This window comes from Apus apus, chromosome 13 (assembly GCF_020740795.1).
Source record: "Apus apus isolate bApuApu2 chromosome 13, bApuApu2.pri.cur, whole genome shotgun sequence".
Taxonomy (NCBI): Eukaryota; Metazoa; Chordata; class Aves; order Apodiformes; family Apodidae; genus Apus; species Apus apus.
Window position 1 is genome coordinate 17,892,987 of NC_067294.1, and position 18,219 is coordinate 17,911,205.

Genomic DNA, 18,219 nt, shown 5'->3' on the forward strand with positions numbered 1-18,219 from the left:
GCGGCGGCGGCTGCAGCCAAGCGGCCTCGGGCAGGCCGCGGCCCGGCGCCACGCACACGTTGTAGGAGTAGGGCAAGGTGCCCTCGCAGAAGTCGGCCGGGAAGGCGGCGCCGGCCACCGAGAAGCGCTGCGCGCCCAGGCAGCGCAGCACGGCGGGCGGCCCGGCCCGGCGCAGCCGCGCCAGCACGGCCAGCGCCACGCTCAGCACGAAGAGCGCGGACAGCAGCGCCAGCGCCAGCACCAGGTAGAACTGCAGCTCCGCCGGCGACTCGGCGCCCGCCGCCCGCTCGCTCAGCTCCGGCAGCGCCTCCTGCAAGCTCTCGGCCAGCACCACGTGCAGCGTGGCCGTGGCCGACAGCGCCGGCTGCCCGTGGTCCTTCACCACGGCCACCAGCCGCTGCTTGGCCGCGTCCCGCTCCGACACGGCCCGCGCCGTGCGCACCTCGCCGCTGTGCAGCCCCACGCGGAACAGCGCCGGCTCCGCCGCCGCCACCAGCTCGTACGACAGCCACGCGTTGCGCCCCGCGTCCGCGTCCACCGCCACCACCTTGGCCACCAGGTAGCCGGCCTCGGCCGAGCGCGGCACCACCTCGAACGGCGCCGCCGCCGCCCCCCCCCCCTCCCCCGGGCCCGCCGCCGGCCACAGCACCCGCGGCGCGTTGTCGTTGCGGTCCAGCACGAAGACGCGCACCGTGGCCGTCGAGCTCCGCGCCGGCGCCCCGCCGTCCTGCGCCCGCACCGCCACCGCGAACTCGCGGCACTGCTCGTAGTCGAACGAGCGCTGCGCGTACACCGCGCCGCTCCGCGCCTCCACCGACACGTAGGGCGCCGCGCCCGCGCTGCCGCCCGCCAGCCAGTAGCTCACGCGCCCGTTGGCGCCCGCGTCCGCGTCCCGCGCGCGCACGCGCAGCACCGCCGCGCCCGCCGCGTTGTTCTCCGCCACGTAGGCGCTGTAGGCCGCCTCCTCGAACACCGGCGCGTTGTCGTTCACGTCCGACACCTCCAGCACCAGCGCCGCGCGGCTCCACAGCGACGGGCTGCCCCGGTCCCTGCCCACCACCCACACGCGGTGCTCCGCCGCCTGCTCCCGGTCCAGCGCGCTCGCCGTCACCACCTTGTACGAGCCGCCCGACGACGCCACCAGCGACAGCGGCGCCTCGCCCGACAGCTCCAGCCACACGGCGCCGTTCTCGCCCGAGTCCGGGTCGGTCACCTTCACCAGGGCCACCACCGTGCCGACTGCCGCGTCCTCGGGCACCGGGCTCGACACCGACAGCACCGTGATTTCGGGCGCGTTGTCGTTCTCGTCCGTGATTTCTATTTCCACTTCACAGTGTGCCACCAGCCCGCCGCCGTCCCTCGCCTCCAGGCCGAAGCTGTACTTGCTCTTCTCCTCGAAATCGAGGGCTCCCGCCGTCCTCACCTCGCCGCTCTCGCTGTCGACGCTGAACAACGCTCGCACGCCCTCCGGGACGTTCCCGAAGCCGTAGGACACCCGCGCGTTGGAGCCCGCGTCCGCGTCCGTGGCTCGCACGTGCAGCACTAACGACCCCACCGGTACATTCTCCCGCACTCGTGCTTCGTAGACCCTTTTAGTGAACACGGGCGCGTTGTCGTTGGCGTCGGTGACGTTGACGAGAATCTGGACAGTCCCGGACCTCGCGGGGTCTCCGCCATCCAGCGCCGTCAGCACCAGCTGAAAGGAGCTCTGCTCCTCACGGTCCAGAGCTCTCTCCAGCACTAGTTCCGGCTGCTTCTTCCCTCCCGAGCTCTCCTTCAAAGCCAGAGAGAAGGACGGGTTGCTAGAGAGCTGGTAGGTCAGCAGCGCGTTGCTGCCCACGTCCGGGTCTCGCGCCGTCTCCAGCGGAAAACGCGCCCCGGGAAGTGTCAGCTCTGGGATCTCGAGGCCGAGAGCAGCCTTGCTGAAGGCCGGGTCGTTGTCGTTGACGTCGTGGATGTCGACCTGGACGTGGAAGACGTTGAGCGGGTTGTGCAGCAGCGCCTCGAAGCTGACGGAGCAGGACGCCGCCTCGCCGCACATCTCCTCCCGGTCCAGCCGCTCGCTCACGTACAGCTGCCCGCTCTCCCCGCTCACGCCGAAGTATTGCTTCTCGGCGCTGAGCCGCAGCTTGCGTGCCGGCAGCTCCGCCGGGCTCAGCCCCAGGTCCCGCGCCAGCGGCCCCACCAGCGAGCCTCTGCCCAGCTCCTCGGGGATGGCGTAGCGGATCCGCTCCGGCGCCGCCCGGCAGCACAAGCCCAGCAGCAGCAAGGCGGCCAGCAGCACTCGCCCGCCTGCTCGCCGCCGCCTCGGCCTCTGCCTGCCCGCCATGCTCGCCAGCGCTCGCCGCGCTCCTCCCTCCTGCCGCTGCCCTCGCTCGCTCCCTGCCAGCCCCTCTCCGCAGCCCGCGCAGGGGCCGCCGGACGGCAGCGAGCTCGGCGCCGCCTCGGACGCCGCTGCTCTCGCCTCTCTCTGCTGCCCGTGCCGCTGCCGCTCTGCCCGGCGCCGGCCGAGCGAGCAGCCTGCGGGGGCAGGACGCTGCGGCGGCTGCGGCTGCGGCTCCAGCGCCGCTCCTTGTCGGCCAACAGCGGCACCCGGAGGCGCCGCCACGACACCGCAGCCGCCTGATGGCCGCGCTCGGGGGCCCGGGCTGGCAGCGGGGGGCGCGGCTCTTCCCGCCTCCCCGGTCTCGCTGCCGGTGGAATCTGGAAGCTCCTACGGGCTTGGGTACGTGCCTGAGCCCCAAGGCTTTAATCTGAGATGCGCTGTTGTGCTTTGTCCTGTCATGACATGTCAGGGTAAGAACTCTCTCCATCTCTTTTAGAAGCCCCCTTTAAACATCGAGAGGCTGCAGTAAGGTCTCCCTGGAGCCTTCTCTTCTCCAGGCTGTGAGACCTCAAGTCCTTCAGCCCTTCCTCATAGCAGAGATGTTCCAGTTCTTTGCCTGTTTTCACCTCCTACTCTGGTACTACTGCAACAGATTTATGTTTTTTTCAATGACACCCCAAGAACTGCATGCACTATTCCAGGTGAGGTCTTATGAAAGCAGAGTTGAAGTGCAGAATCCCCTCCCACAACCTGCTGCTGGCCACACTACTGCTGATGCAGCCCAGGGTACAATTGGTTTGCTGGGTTCCAAGCACACACAGCCAACTCACGTCCCATTTGTCACCCCCCAGAAACCCCAAGGCCTTCTCCACAGGGCTTCCCTCAAGACCCACAAGGTGTACAAGCTGTCCCTGTCCCTCCAGAGGTCATCCTCTCCATCAAGATACTCAACGACAGCACTCAACTTGTTGTCATTGCAAACCAGCTGAGGGTGCACTCAACCTGTCTGTGTCACTAAAGAAGATAATACTGAGATATATTAACAGTATTGGTGTAAGTACGAACCCCTGATGTTCCACATGTTACTGGTTTCCACTTGGACACTCGGCAATTGAATAAAACTCTTAGGACACTGCCTTCTCCATGCTGCCAGCTCCACCTAACATTCCTCCTCTCAAACCCATATCTCTCCAATTGAGTTGCTGCACTTTAGGGGGTGAATGTGTGGGGGACACTCTGCATGAGTTCTCCCTCTAACCCCCCAGTCTGTTCATGGGAGCCGTGGCTGGGCTGGCTGGCCACTCTGCACTTGGAGGACTGCAGCAGAGATGGGTTTGCTTCCTTTCCCTACAGCCAAGAGTGCCTGGGTGAGCACACAGTATGAAATCCTCTCCAGCAATGCCATGGTGCCCCTGGGTGGCATCACATCCCTTGAGCAAATCAATGACAGCCTTTAGCTTAGTGTGATCTGCAAACCTGCTGAGGATGCACTCAACCCCACTGTCTCTGTAATTGATATTACTGAGATATATAAAGAGTATTGGTGCAAGGATGAGCCCTTGAGGGACATCACGTGTCAGTGGCTTCCACTTGGACACTGAGCCATTGACTAGAACCCTTTGGCTGTGGCCACCCAGCCAGTTCCCTCTACATCCAACAGTCCACCTCTCAAACCCACATCTCTCCAATCGGGTGGGCCCCATGGTTTGAGGAACACTCAATCAAGACACATCACATGTTCCAGAGGGCATAACCAATATGCAGCTGCAAAATCCAGTTGTTTGTATCAGCTCAAAGACACCACTGTGCACATGAGGAATTTGGGAGATAACTGACCCTGAAGCCATTGAGGCAATGTTTATGTCTACACCAAACAGTCCCCATAGTCACCACAACATCTTGGTCTAAAGCTGTGAACACAAACCTATTGAAACCTTTTTTTTCAAATACCGCTTCTTTCGGTCATCCAGGTAAGTTTGTTCTCAGAACATAGAAGTTCCCGTGAGCCTCGGATACTTCAATTACTAATGGGCTATGTCGAAAATCGGAAAGAGGAGCTGTTTGCAACGTGTGAGCTGCTTTTCCCAGGCCACTCAGGACTTCCAGGGGAAAAAAAAAAACAACAAAAGTCAACCAACACAAAACCACAAGAACCAAATGTGGACTGTTCTTCCAAAGAAGAAAAGGCAGAATGTCAGCCCCACAGAAGGCAGTTTGCCCGTGACACAAACACAGCGACGTGCACTTTGGATCCGTAAACAGGAAACTTCAGGTGTGGGCTGGTCTGACAATGGAAAGAGTAAAACTCTTTTGCTTGAGGAAAAGTAGCTCAGTTCCTGATGCTCCTCAGGGCCTGTTTGCACAGTGACACCAGCTCTCAGCAACGCTCAAAGGCAAGAGCAGAAATCAAGACCTTGTAGAAACCGACAGACCTTAGCTGGTCACCACGGGGAGAAGGGGGCACACGGTGACCCAATGAATTTCCTGTTTGATGTGCTCTAGGTGACCCTGCTCTGGCAGGGGGGTTGGACTAGATGATCTTTCGAGGTCCCTTCCAACCCCTAGGATTCTGTGATTCTGTGAATTCTTTCAAGCTCTACACAGACCACGGGGTTGGGAACTACAGGTACTGCAGATTTTCTCAGTGCTCCTCTTGCTCCAAACAAGAAACAGCTCCATGGATGACCAATGCTTGTTCACAGGGTCTTGCTGATAACTCAGCTCCCAGTTATGTTCTCATGCTGCTCCCTCAAAACATAATCCCTCAAAAACACCCCTCGCGTATTCACTCCCGTTTGGCAGAAGAGAACACAAAGTTCCAGTGGGAACAGGTTTCTCATGGCCAGCAGGGTCTTTCCAGCTGCAGTGAGACTCTGGATGTGCTCACCGACTGAGAAAACAACTTCTCTAACCACTGTCACTGTTAAGGTAACACTGCCCTGACAGTTTGTTTTGATTGTAAACGGTAAAATATCGAGTTTAAAAATGTAGCATGTAAAATTAAGCGCTGCTGCACGAGAGTCAACAATATGAAACAAGCTGTAATGTGACACAGAATCACAGAATCATGGAACTATTCAGGTTGGAAAAGCTCCTTGGGTCACCAAGTCCAACCATCATCCCTACTCTACAAAGTTCTCCCCTAAACTACGTCCACCAACACCACATCCAAACGACCCTTCAACACATCCAGGGATGGTGACTCCACCACCTCCCTGGGCAGCCTGTTCCAGTGTCTGACCACTCGTGCTGTGAAAAAATTGTTCCTACTCTCCAGTCTAATCCTCCCCTGTTGCAGCTTGAAGCCCTTCCCTCTTCTGTCACTGATTACCTGTGAGAAGAGACCAGCACCAACCTCTCTACAATGACCTTTCAGGCAGTTGTAGAGACTGATGAGGTCTCCCCTCAGCTTCCTCTTCCTCAAACTAAACATTCCCAGCTCCCTCAAGCGTTCTTCGTTGGATTTATTCTCCAGCCCTTCACCAGCTTCCTTGCCCTCCTCTGTCCTCGCTCCAGCACCTTGACATCTCTCTTGAACTAAGGTGCCCAAAACTGGACACACCAGGGCTGAGCACAAGGGGACCATCACCTCTCTGCTTCTGCTGGTCACATTATTTCTAATCCAAGCCAGGATGCCATTGGCTTTCTTGGCCACCTGGGCACAGTGCTGGCTCATGTTCAGCTGCTTGTCAATGAGAACCCCAGGTCCTTTCCTACCAGACACTTTCTAGCCACACTTCCCCAAGCCTGGAGCGTTGCCTGGGGTTGCTGTGGCCCAAGAGCAGGACCTGGCAGTTGGCCTTGTTGAAGCCCAGACCATTAACATTAGCCCAATGATCCAATCTATCCAAGTCTCTCTGTAGAGCCTCCCTATCCTCATGCAGATCAACACCCAGCTTGGTGTCATCTGCAAACTCACTGACAATACACTTGATGTCCTTATCAAGATCATCAATCAAGACGTTAAACAGAAACAGTCCCAACACTGAGCCCTGAGGAACACCACTTGTGACCAGCTCCAGCTGGATTGGACTCCATTCATCACCATAAAAAGCACAAATTAATGACAACCTGACATTTCCTGAAACCTCCCCTCTCCCGCATGGTTGCCACTGGTCCATCATCACTTGCATTGAAAGAAAAGCTGCTCAGACAACTTCTACTTACCATGCATAATATTTGATTTCTCAGCATGTGGATGTGACAAACAAGAACATTTCTACCAGTAACACTGTAAGGAAACATGTCTGTGAAAGTCTTTCTCTTCACAGCTGTAAATATGAAAGGCACGTTAGGACAGTCAGACAAATAGAACAGGGCTTCTGTCCTCATCAGAGGCAAAGGCCCACCTTGAGATCATTACAAGGACCAAAACTGGAAGTTAAAACCTGTACAAAGGAAAGGAACAGAACATACACCTTGGGTACATCATTAAGTTGTTAAGTAGGCAGTCAATACCCAGTTTGCTCTTCCCAAGGCTCCCATTACGGTACTTGTCACAAGTACATAATGAAGCTTTTGGTTCAGAACTGATAAGGACACGTCAACACAGAAGAAGAACTCCCCAAGACTCCTAGCTGGAGTAACTTGTCTATCAAAATATTTTTTGAAGAAGAAATTCACATTGCATCATGCTATAGATGGGCACTGAACACGGAAAGGAGCAAAAAAATATCTCTTGGTCCTTCAACAGCCACTCAAAAACAGCTCCACAGCTTTCACCTCCAACCCTTCACACTTTGCACCGTGTTTTATAACCCTCCAAATTTGCAAGTACACGTCATGAAGCAGATATTTTTCCAGACCATTTATCTTCAGCAAGCATCAGGATCACCCACGGAACTCACAGGGATATCTTTGCATCTCTGGACTGAGATGAAAATATCAAACATCAAGGTAAAGAAGAATAGGTTCTCCAGAAGAGACTGGGTCAGTGAAAAGCGTGTAACACAATAACAACGTGATAAAACACAAAGCTCTGCTCTAAGGAAACTCCAACAATTCAGACCCTGCCTGGGGTTGTTAGACATTCACAATACAGAAACACGTGTAATCAAGAGCCAACTGCCTAGGCCGTTTCTCTTCAATATGCACCAGCATCACACCACGGACTTCACACAGATTTCTTCACATCTCTGGACTAAGACATGTCCTCAGAGAAGAACCATCGAGGTTCCAAATGGAAAAGAGAAGCAGAGGTGTGATCTCTCTCTCTTTACATATTCCTCTGCACCTTTAATATCTCCCCTCCAGCCCCGCTGTGGCTCCTACCATTGTATGTACTTTCAAGCCAAAGCACATCCAGCTCCCTTATAAACAAGACAACCTTAAAAGATGGGAGAATCAGCAAAATACATCTCCAGTTTCCTCCAGTCACCCCTTTACACTCAGCCACACAAATAAGACTTCCTCAAATTATCACAACTATTATTATCCTCTTCCATCTTTCTAAGCAACAAACATCATCAAGGGACCAGTTGTTGCCCAGAACTTCCAACACCATGGGCACAAAGGTGGCAGCACAGACAAACACAAATGCATGTCATTGCTAACAACGTTATCATGGAGAAACAAAAAGGCTGAGAAGAGGAGAATCCATGAGCAGCGAAATGACAGGGGGGACCATTAACGCTCCGTTTCTGATCCCTCTCAAACACAACGAGTGCTGGGAAAGTACCAGAGCCTGCTAATAATGCAAGTTGCCCTTTGTTAATACTGCAAGGCACCTGTACAGAAGGGGCAATTTCCAAAGGCAAACGTTGAAAGAAATGATCTGATAGGGACTGAGAAGAACAAGCTCCATTCTGATGAACCTCCAGCCAGCAGCAACCTCACTTCTCCTGCCTCCCACACCAAAGATAACGACAAGCAAGGAACCCACATTCAGCCCCTGCAGCAAGAGCCGCCCGCACACAGAGAAGAAGAACCCTCCCCTTGGCAGGAACAGGGCTGTGCAGGGACAGGGCAGGGAAGTGGCAAAAGAGGGGTCGTGAAGCAAGACTTTGCAGACAGACAGCACTGAGAGGAATGTTGCACACACATCTCCTCCTTATGGAAAACAAGGATCACCACATGGATGCAGGCACAGCCACTGCTCTGCTCATCACACCCAGCTGAAGAAACGTAACACGTTCCAAAGGGCATCAGTGATACCCAGCTCAGTCCAAGACTCAGGCAGCAGTACCAGCTCAAAGACACCATTGTGCACATGGGCAATTTGGGAGCTACAGGACTCTACAACCATTGATTCAATGTTTCTGTCTAAGCCAAAGAACCCCCATTCACAGAAAGAGCTGCATCCAGCTTGGCAGGGCATAACATGAGTAACTTTCTCACACATACATCAAGTAACAGGCCCAAGCACAGAAATTCCTGATTAAAATAACCTCCCATTGCCTACATTCCCACCAATCTACAGATAGAGTAGAGCAGGAAGAGAAAAAACAAAATATAAATCAGACAGGCAAGGCAAGGAAGCAGTTGAAGACAAAGTGTTCTCAGCGAAACCCACTAGGAAGTCTTCTTGGTCTTCACTACGGGTAGTGAATTTCATCCCTGAGAGAACCTGGAAGTCATTATCTTAAGATGCAAGTGCCACCCACCACCCTACTCTGGACTAAAAAATATGAAGGTTGATTTTATGAAAGAGTCTTCAGCTCTCAGCAAGTTGTCTCTCCTGTGTGGCCTGCTCATCTCCCATAAAAATGAAGCCATAAATTCAAGCACCTCACCATGGGCCGCTTTGTCAATCTAAGTCTTCTAAGACTTCACTTCCAGGTCTGCTTCATCTTAGCTTCTATCACAATCATCAGGTGACTGTGACAAATACAAGTCTTTGCTGTAGAACAATATTCCATCTCAAATGGAAAAGCACTATCCAGAAATGGAGAACACGAACCTTGACCTCCCAGGAAACAAAGGCCTGACACAAAGTCTAATTTCAATGAAGAAGAAACTCTACACTATTCCAGGGAGACAGAGGTGGGTAATGTAAGTTTCTCACAGGAATTACAAGCTGTCCTACCCAAGCAGCATCAATCTCCATGCACACTTCCTCCACAAAGACTTTTTGATCAGAGGACTGTGATTCCTTTTCAGGACAGGGAAACCAGGATCTCAGCATGAATGGCACAGGCCTTGGCACCAGCCATGAAATCAAACCAGCCCCACACAAAACCATGTTCACCCACCTGTTTGCAGGGTTCTAGGCCAGCCCCTCAGCCTCCTTGCTCTTCATTCACTGCTTTCAGTTGAACCATGGACAATATCCAACAATATCTAAAAACAAGGCCAGAATGGGAATCCCAGCAAAGTGTATGAACCAGAGCTTCCCCTTTCAGGGTGTGTCAGTTGCAGCAGGCACACAACAAAAAGGTAACAAGTTGCTGACAAGTCCACAGGAGGCTCACACACAACCTCACACCACAATGTGCCACAAAGTAATTGATCTGGACAATAAAAAAAGGAAACTGCTTGGAACCACAGCTCTGGGCCTCATCTGAAAACTAGGACAAATGGAACTGTTACACCTTTCTTTTAGCCATTTCTGGCTCCACCACAGGAACATCTTCCACCTGCCTCGTCTCTGTAAAGACAGAACTTTTCACCCTGCCAAAACACAACAGGAAAGCTCCTTCGACATTTCAAACAAATGCTGCACACACAGCTCAGAACTCAAGCACTTCAACAAGATGGATGCAAAGAGAGTTTTCTGCTCCTCCCACAGACCTTGAACACCAAAGCTTCTAACAGCCATCATGCAAGGCGCAGGTATCCCAGCTGAAAAGGCAACACCAGCCTTCTTCAGCACATGGGCAACTTGGAAGATCCATTGCACTACCACACTAATGCAAATTGCACATCTAGGCCTAATGCACAGGACTCCTCACGCAACAGGAAAGTGATGATCCCACAACGTGGCCAGCTGGAGTTCCAGCAATGCAATATGCAAATATCAGACCCCTTCAGGCTCTTTTGATCCAGTCCAGCAAGGAGCCCTGGGAATGAACAAAACACATGGCATGTCTGCACTGGCACCTCTTGACACACAGCACCTCTGAGATTCTCCTCCAACCCTTCACATACTGCACGCTTGTCAATGACCTTCATAATTTACAGAAAGACTCCACCAAGAGAAAATCACACAGACAACTTCTTTACAATCAAAATGTACAGGGCTTCTCACCTTCTCAGTGTGACACTGGAAGAGCCTTTCTTCCAGTATCAATTCAAGGAAATCCAACTATGAAAGTGTTTCCTATGAAAACCAGCAAGGCAAGTTAAAACCAAGAAGGATTATAACATTCTTACAGCACTTGAATAGATACATAAGGAAATATTTTCTAGGGAATGAAAAGACTGTTGGCTCCTCCCCAGGCTCCCATAAGGACACGTGTCCAAGGTACACAATTCAGCAGGTACTTGAGAACATCAAAATAAGCTGCAAAACAAACAAGGCCAACGTCCCAGGGATCCCAAGAGAGCAGAACAATATGTCCTAGGGCAAATGTACTTGGAAAGATGAAACTCAAGTTGCATGAAAGAACAGCTGGGCACTGACCAGGGAAAGGAGAAAATAATCTCTCCTGTACATAAACAGCACCTCATAAAGAGCTTCCACAGTGCAAATATCCTGCCCTTCATGATTTGCAAAGTTTTATTTAATCAGCATTATTTGAAAGAACTTCTTATCACAAGAACAGTTCCCAAGGACCACTTCCCTGTAACCTGCACCAGGATCAGGACATGGGGGTGTAGCGGAAGAGAGAGAACATTTTCTGAGAGGTTTGAAATTACAAAAATTACACAAATGTAGACACGCTGCTTCTGCTACGTTTACATCCAGTTAAACCTACTTCCCAAAACAGGAGAGAACAGCAAAGGGCCCTCACTTCTCCTGCCTTCCACACCAGCTGCTGAAAACTACAGCAAAAGCCCTGAATGAGCAACAGGCTCCAACACAAGAGACTCTGTCCATAGGCCTCGATTACCTGCTCCCACCGAGGAAAGGAAGTGGGAACAGAAGCACAAAGACTGTCAGGGAAGGGAGGATTTCAAATTCTACCACAGCAAACTTCCCCACCTGCCCTGCCTCTGTAAAATCAGATCTCTTCACCCTGCCCAAATATTACCCAACAGGAAACCTCCCTCCACACACAGGCACCGCCAAATGAAGGGTTGTGAACACAAGACTTCTCAGACCTCAAGCACTGCAACAGAGGTGGGTGCAAAGAGGGTTTTCTGCTCCTCCCATTGATTCTGAAGAAACACCAAAGGTTCTAACAACCATCATTCAAGTCCCACTCATTGTTCAAAGGCAACATCAGCTTTCTTCAGCAAAAGAACAACTTGGATTTACATCTAGGCCTAACACCCACCATTCACATACCTCCCAACTCAACAGGAACGTAAAGTGACCAACCCACAACGTGGCCAAACAAGGTGATATGCCACAATTAGAGAACTTTAGGCTCCTTTGGTCTACTCCAGCAATGATCCCTGGGGTTGAACAAAATACGTGTCAGGTCTCCAGTGGTACCTCCTAACACACACAGCACGCTGAAATCCTTCACATACTCTGTGGGTGTGAATGATCTTCATAACACATAGACAGATGCCATCAACAGAAACTGCACAGACAACCTCCCCTTTACCATAAAACATAAATAGCTTTTCACCATGTGAACGTGATCATAAGATTCTTACTGCACTTAGAGAAGATACAAAAAATGCAGGTATTCAATAGGTAATTAAAACACAGTTGGCTCCATTCTTAGCTCCCATTATGGCCTATGTCACAGGTACATAATTCAGCTGTTAAGAGAACATCACAATAACCTGCAAATACACACGAGGCATCTCCCAGCGATGCAAACACAGCAGAAGGAAGTGACTTCAGCAAACGTACTTGGAAAGATGAAACTCAGCTTGCAAGAAACTAGAGCTGAACTAGAGCTGACCAGGAAACTGAGCAATCCATATCGATTTTGTAAGCCATGTCTCTTCGAGCTCAGCTACAGTCCTTCAAAACTTCCATCCTGTTCTTTAACCCTCATAATGTGCAGGAACATCTTATAAGGTCTCCCAGAACCTTAGCACCCCGCCCCGAGGAAAAGGCAGCAGGAAGAGGAGCACAAAGACTGTGAGGGAAGCGAAGGCAGGAGGGGGCGGGCAGAGGCACTCACCGGGGGGGCAGCAGCAGCGGCGGGGTCGGCGCCGGCAGGGTCCTCCCCGAGCAGCGGCGCGGGCTCGGCGGGCGGCGGGCGGGCCGGGAGGGTGTCGCAGCAGCTGCCGCCCGACAAGCCGAGCTGGCTCTTGCGCGAGTCGGCGGTGAGCGACACCTCGTGCGAGTAGGAGTGCAGGAAGGCGCGGACGCCGTCGATGCCCACGAAGTGCGAGGCCGGCACGCCGCGCAAGGCGCCGCTGCCCGCCGCCAGCAGCTGCGAGCGCCGCCAGCGCCGCAGGCGCAGCGCCAGCAGCAGCAGCAGGAAGGCGAGGAAGAGGCACGACACGGCCGCCACGGCCACCACCAGCCACCGCGTCAGCCTGCCGGCCGGCTCGCCCGGCGCCGCCGCTGCCGCGCTGCCCAGCTCCGACAGCAGCTCGGCCACGCTCTCGGCCAGCACCACCGTCAGCGTGGCCGTGGCCGACAGCGCCGGCCGCCCGTGGTCCTTCACCACCACCACCAGGCTCTGCCGCGCCGCGTCGCGGGCCAGCGGGAAGCGCGCCGTGCGCACCTCGCCGCTGTGCAGCCCCACGCGGAACAGCCCCGGCTCCGTCGCCTTGGCCAGCTCGTACGACAGCCACGCGTTCTGCCCCGCGTCCGCGTCCACCGCCACCACCTTGGCCACCAGCGCCCCGGGCTCCGCCGACCGCGGCGCCAGCTCCACGCCCGCCCACCCCGACCCCGACGCCCCCGCCGCCGCCGCCGCCGCCGGCGGGTACAGCACCTGCGGCGCGTTGTCGTTCTCGTCCACGATCTCCAGCCGCACCGACACGTTGCTGCTCAGCGCCGGCGCGCCGCCGTCCTCCGCCACCACCCACAGCCCCACCTCGCGCACCTCCTCGTAGTCGAAGGAGCGCAGCGCGTACAGCGCGCCCGTCTCCGCCTGCACCGACACGTACGACGACAGCGCCGAGCCCCGCACACGCCCCTCCCGCAGCCGGTAGCGCACGCGCGCGTTCTGCCCCCAGTCCGCGTCCGCCGCCCGCACCCGCAGCACCAGCGCGCCCGCCGCGTTGTTCTCGGCCAGCCGCGCGCTGTACCGCGCCTCCGCGAACACCGGCGCGTTGTCGTTCACGTCCAGCACCCGCAGCGCCAGCACCGCGCTGCTCCGCAGCGACGGCGACCCGCCGTCCGCCGCCCGCACCGTCACGTTGTACTGCGGCACCTCCTCGCGGTCCAGCTCCCGCGTCGTCACCACGCGGTAGTAATTCTCAAGCGACTTCTCCAGCCGGAACGGGACGCCGGCGGCCAGCGAGCAGCGCACCTCGCCGTTGGCGCCCGAGTCCCGGTCCTGCACGTGCAGCAGGGCCACCACGGTCCCCGACGGGGCGTCCTCCGAGATCTCGCTCAGCGCCGACGACACTGTGAGTTCGGGAGCGTTGTCGTTGACGTCTGTCACGGTGATTGAGACCTTTGCAGCGTCGGAAAGACCTCCGCCGTCTCTTGCTTGCACCTCAAGTTCGTAGGAGTCTGCATCCTCAAAGTCCAGGCTCCGCACCAAAATTATCTCTCCAGTCTCGGAGTGTAACTGGAAAATCTGCGAGGCTTTCTCTGTGATTTTCTTGAACGAGTATTTGACGTGGCCGTTCGTGCCGTCGTCGGCGTCGGTGGCCGTGAGGGTGAGGAGGGTGGAGCCCACGGGCACGTCCTCCGCCACGCGCACCGTGTACTCCGCCGCGCTGAACACGGGCGCGTTGTCGTTCGCGTCCAGCACCGCCACGCGGATCCGCGCCGTGCCCGTCCGCGCCGGCTCGCCGCCGTCGCTCGCCCTCAGCACCAGCTCGTGAAACGCCGCCTCCTCCCGGTCCAGCGCCTTCGCCAGCACCAGCTCGGGACGCTGATCCCCGCCGGGGCCCGCCTGCACGGCCAGCGAGAAGTGCTCGTCGCCGCTCAGCTCGTAGCTCTGCAGAGAATTACGCCCCACGTCGGGGTCTTGAGCCTCCGCCAGGGGAAACCGGGATCCCGGGGCTGTCGTCTCGCTTATTATCTCCTCCAATTCTATTTCCTTGAAACTGGGTGCATTGTCGTTAATGTCTGTGACCTCCACTTCGATTGCATAAACCTTCATGTCCCCCTCCGCTATCAGCTCACACCGCAGCACGCATTGCTGCGCACTCTCGCACAGCTGCTCCCGGTCTATCCTCTCCGCCGTCACCAAATGTCCCGAATTCCCGTGCAGAGCGAAATACTGCGTCCTACCTCTGTCTATGATGCGCACGCCGCGGTCGCGGAGCGCCGGCAGGTCCAGCGCCAGGTCCTTGGCCACGTCGCCCACGAACGAGCCCTTGGGCATCTCCTCGGCAACCGAGTAGCGCAGCTGCCCCCACGCCGCCTCCCACGCCGCCACCAGCACGCCCCACAGCAGGGCTCGCTCCCGCCGGCCCCAGCGCCTCCCCGCCATTGCCCGCAGCTCCGCCGCCCGCACCGCCAAGCCTGCTCCCGACACCGCTCCGCTCCCGCCTGGACGCTCCCGCCGGCCCCTCCGCCTCGCCGCACCACGGCTCCGCACCGGGGGACGCTCGCACACCGCCCGGCCGCCGAGCCAGCCAGCGAGCGAGCGAGCGAGCCGGGACGCAGCGGGCGGGGCTGCCTGCAGCGCTCCGGCCTTCCTCTCGCTCCTCCTCGGTCAGCAGCGGCGCCCGCAGCCTCCTCCCGGCACTGCAGCCACCGAGCGCTGCCCAGCGCGGCCCGCCCCAGCGCTCCCCGGCAGCTCGGCCACACACATCCCACCGCTCGGGGAAAACCACTCCCAATGCTGAGAGATATGTATCTCGCAATGCCGATTTCTATGTCAAAGAAAATAGAATATGTAGGATATTTCGAGACTTATCCCACTACTCCCAAAGCACAATCCCTATCACGACCTGGACACCTCCTGTAGCTCCTGGAATTACTTCTTCCTCTCTCTGCACACCTAGAGTGTCTCACACATCCCCATTAGATCCCTACATCCCGACCAATACAGCGGAGCAGTAATGAAGAACCTGCCCGAAATGGACACTGGTGATTGCCTGCAATGACTTTCTCTTATCCCTGCTTTTCCTTTTCACGGTTCCTTTTGCTTCTATCACACTAATAAAATGACGGGCTGATAGAGATTCTTATAAAGTAAGATATTGCATCTCATTTGAAGGTAAAGAATATTACGTGTCTTTTCCCACAGTTGAAAACCACTCTCCCCAGCACCGATTTCAGTAACAATCATGGTTGAATTCCTAGTACACGTACAGGAAAAGAAGTAAAAAGTGAAAATAAATAAAACCGTGATATTCAGACACACACCCACCCAGAACCTTCCAGATTCTCAGTCTCAACATTATCTGGATTCTCAGAAGCTTCCTTCTGGCCAGAATCTTCTGCTTTGCTCCCCAAAGACTGCAGGGAAAAATTATTTGCGAGTACAGCAAGAATAACAGCAGGTACGCCTGTTTTCCCATCAGTCCTGTACTCTGAACAGTAATTTAGATCGGAGGATGCACGGAATGATTCAAAGAAGCCACTGAGACAACGGCTACAACTATTACATTGTTGGAACATGTAATAATGCAGCTAATGCTGAGAATCTTCATCTTGGTAGGATACAATTTCACGAAAGCACAGTAGGACGGCAGAAAACAAGCACCGCTGCACACCCTGATCTATGCGGACCGTTTGTCAAAGTGGAAATGGCCTTCATTCAAGTGCCTAATGGCTCTCATTTGCATCTCTATCTCCTCAGAATGGGTACAGACCTCCTCTGCTAGCACAGACACCCTAAAGAACTGTTGCAAAAAGAGGCTGAGAGACCGAATTCCTCGGTGCAGTATTGCCCCCTTCAAGACCACCAAATGGCTTCAGGCACCTCTCTTTGGGAAAGGCACCTAGGAAAATTAAATAACTCTGAAATACGAAAGGGGAGGGTTTTCTTTCTCTCCTTTAGATCTCATTCAACACCTGCATTTCTGTTGGAAACGCTGAGCAGAAAGGGTAAAAACAGAGAACTACCGCACAGGAAGGAAGCAACTGAAAAGAGAACTAACTGCACTGAGCAGGAATGCCCGGACAGATAACTCGACCCACTGGGGTTTCCATTTCTGCAGAAGGCTTTCCGCAAATGACGGGCGACTGGCTCCTTCGTCTTACACGAACAATCCCTAAGTCCTCCTTTCATGGAGAAAACACGCCCGTTTCCAGAAAGGAAACGCTCTTCATCACCAAGAGGCAATTCCACTTTTCAACAAACGACTGCAGAGAACAAGTCCAGCTGCACCTCCTGCTCTATGCCGGCCATTTGTAAAGGTTCAAAGAGCCTGAATTCAAGTGCCTAATTGCTTCATTTGCATATCTATGCCATCAGAATGGGTAGAGACCTCCTCTGGAAACACCGGCAGACACAACAACAATAGATCCCTGCACAGGGAAACTGCCTCCACAAGTTCAGCAGCCCCGCTCGGACATTTCTGCAGAAGCCTCTCCCCAAAAACGGGCGACACTCTCCTCCTTCACCTGAGAGGAGCAATCAGTAACTTAACCCTTCCTGGAGAAAACACGCACGTTTCAGGAAGGAAAAACTCTCCAACACCAAACGACAATCCCGTTTCCCCAAATCCAACAGGCAGAACCAGGAGATCTCATTCTACACAGGACACACTCCCCTCCCCATTACTGACATTTCCCCTTTTAGTCAACACAAGACAAAACCTCTCAGCTCAACCTGAACCTGTCATCACAGATAAACTGAAGACTGCCGCGGCGAGCTGCCTGCTCTGACTGGAATAGAGACAGTCCGGTTGTACGTTCCGTCTCGGACACACGCACCAGCGCTCCCCAGCCACCCCACCCGCGGAACACGCACCCCAGGGTTCAAAAGGACTGAAGAAAAAGAGCCTCTCCCCAAAAATGGGCGACACTCTCCTCCTTCATTTGAGAGGAGCAATCAGGAACCTAACCACTCCTGGAGAAAACACGAACGTTTCAAGAAGGAAAACTCTCCCGTACGAAATGACAATTCCGTTTCGCCAGCTTTATCACGTAGAATCAGCAGATCTAATTCTACATAGGAAGGATTCACCTTCCCCATTACTGACACAACTCGCACCCGCGTTTCCCAGCCACCCCATCCCGGGGGGTCTGAAAAGGAGCTCTGCTTTAAATATCTCATAGGGAACACGGTGTAAATTATCTTTACCGAAAGGAGGGACTGAAATCAGACATGTAAAGTGTGAACAAAGTGCGATTAATCCAACCTCGCCAGAATCATATACTTGGCTTCCACGCAAACTGCTGGGAAAATGGCTTTGAGAGTAACGCAAGAACGACACCAGGTACGCCTGGTTTCCTGATGTTCCTCAGGAGACAATGCCTACATCATCGAAGTGCTGGAACACTTCAACATGCAGCTCATACTGAGAAGGGAAGATCAACGGAGCGGCAGTTGCCCTTTTTAATAGAACATTCATGTAGCGTTTCTGGAGTTTCTACACAGTCGCACTGAATTCGGCAGATAGAAGGACTATGAAGGGCCTCTCTTGTCAGATGTCAAGATGTAAAGTATCATAGCTTGTTTAATTATTCAACAATGATTCAGCTAAATCCTTTACATTTCAGCTTGGTAGGAAACCCTTTAAACGCAGTTCTGTAAAACGGCAGAAGAGATTCCAGCTGCACCTCCTGCTGCAGGCGGCCCGTT

General features: G+C 54.4%; 1 protein-coding gene across 13 annotated transcripts in view; it reads right to left on the reverse strand.

Moving 5' to 3' along the window:
* The window catches only part of LOC127389887 (protocadherin gamma-A4-like), a 215,298-nt gene that overhangs the window by 97,072 nt on the left and 100,007 nt on the right, over positions 1-18,219 (reverse strand). Inside the window, exon 1 of one of the 13 annotated variants that reach the window (XM_051630829.1) lies at positions 1,115-2,575. The exons of the other annotated variants lie outside the window; for them this stretch is intronic. Within the exon in view, the coding sequence (XP_051486789.1) occupies positions 1,115-2,329 (1,215 nt within the window). The 5' untranslated portion in view covers positions 2,330-2,575. Of the gene's footprint in view, positions 1-1,114; positions 2,576-18,219 lie in introns of those variants that run through there. 13 annotated transcript variants of the gene reach the window in all.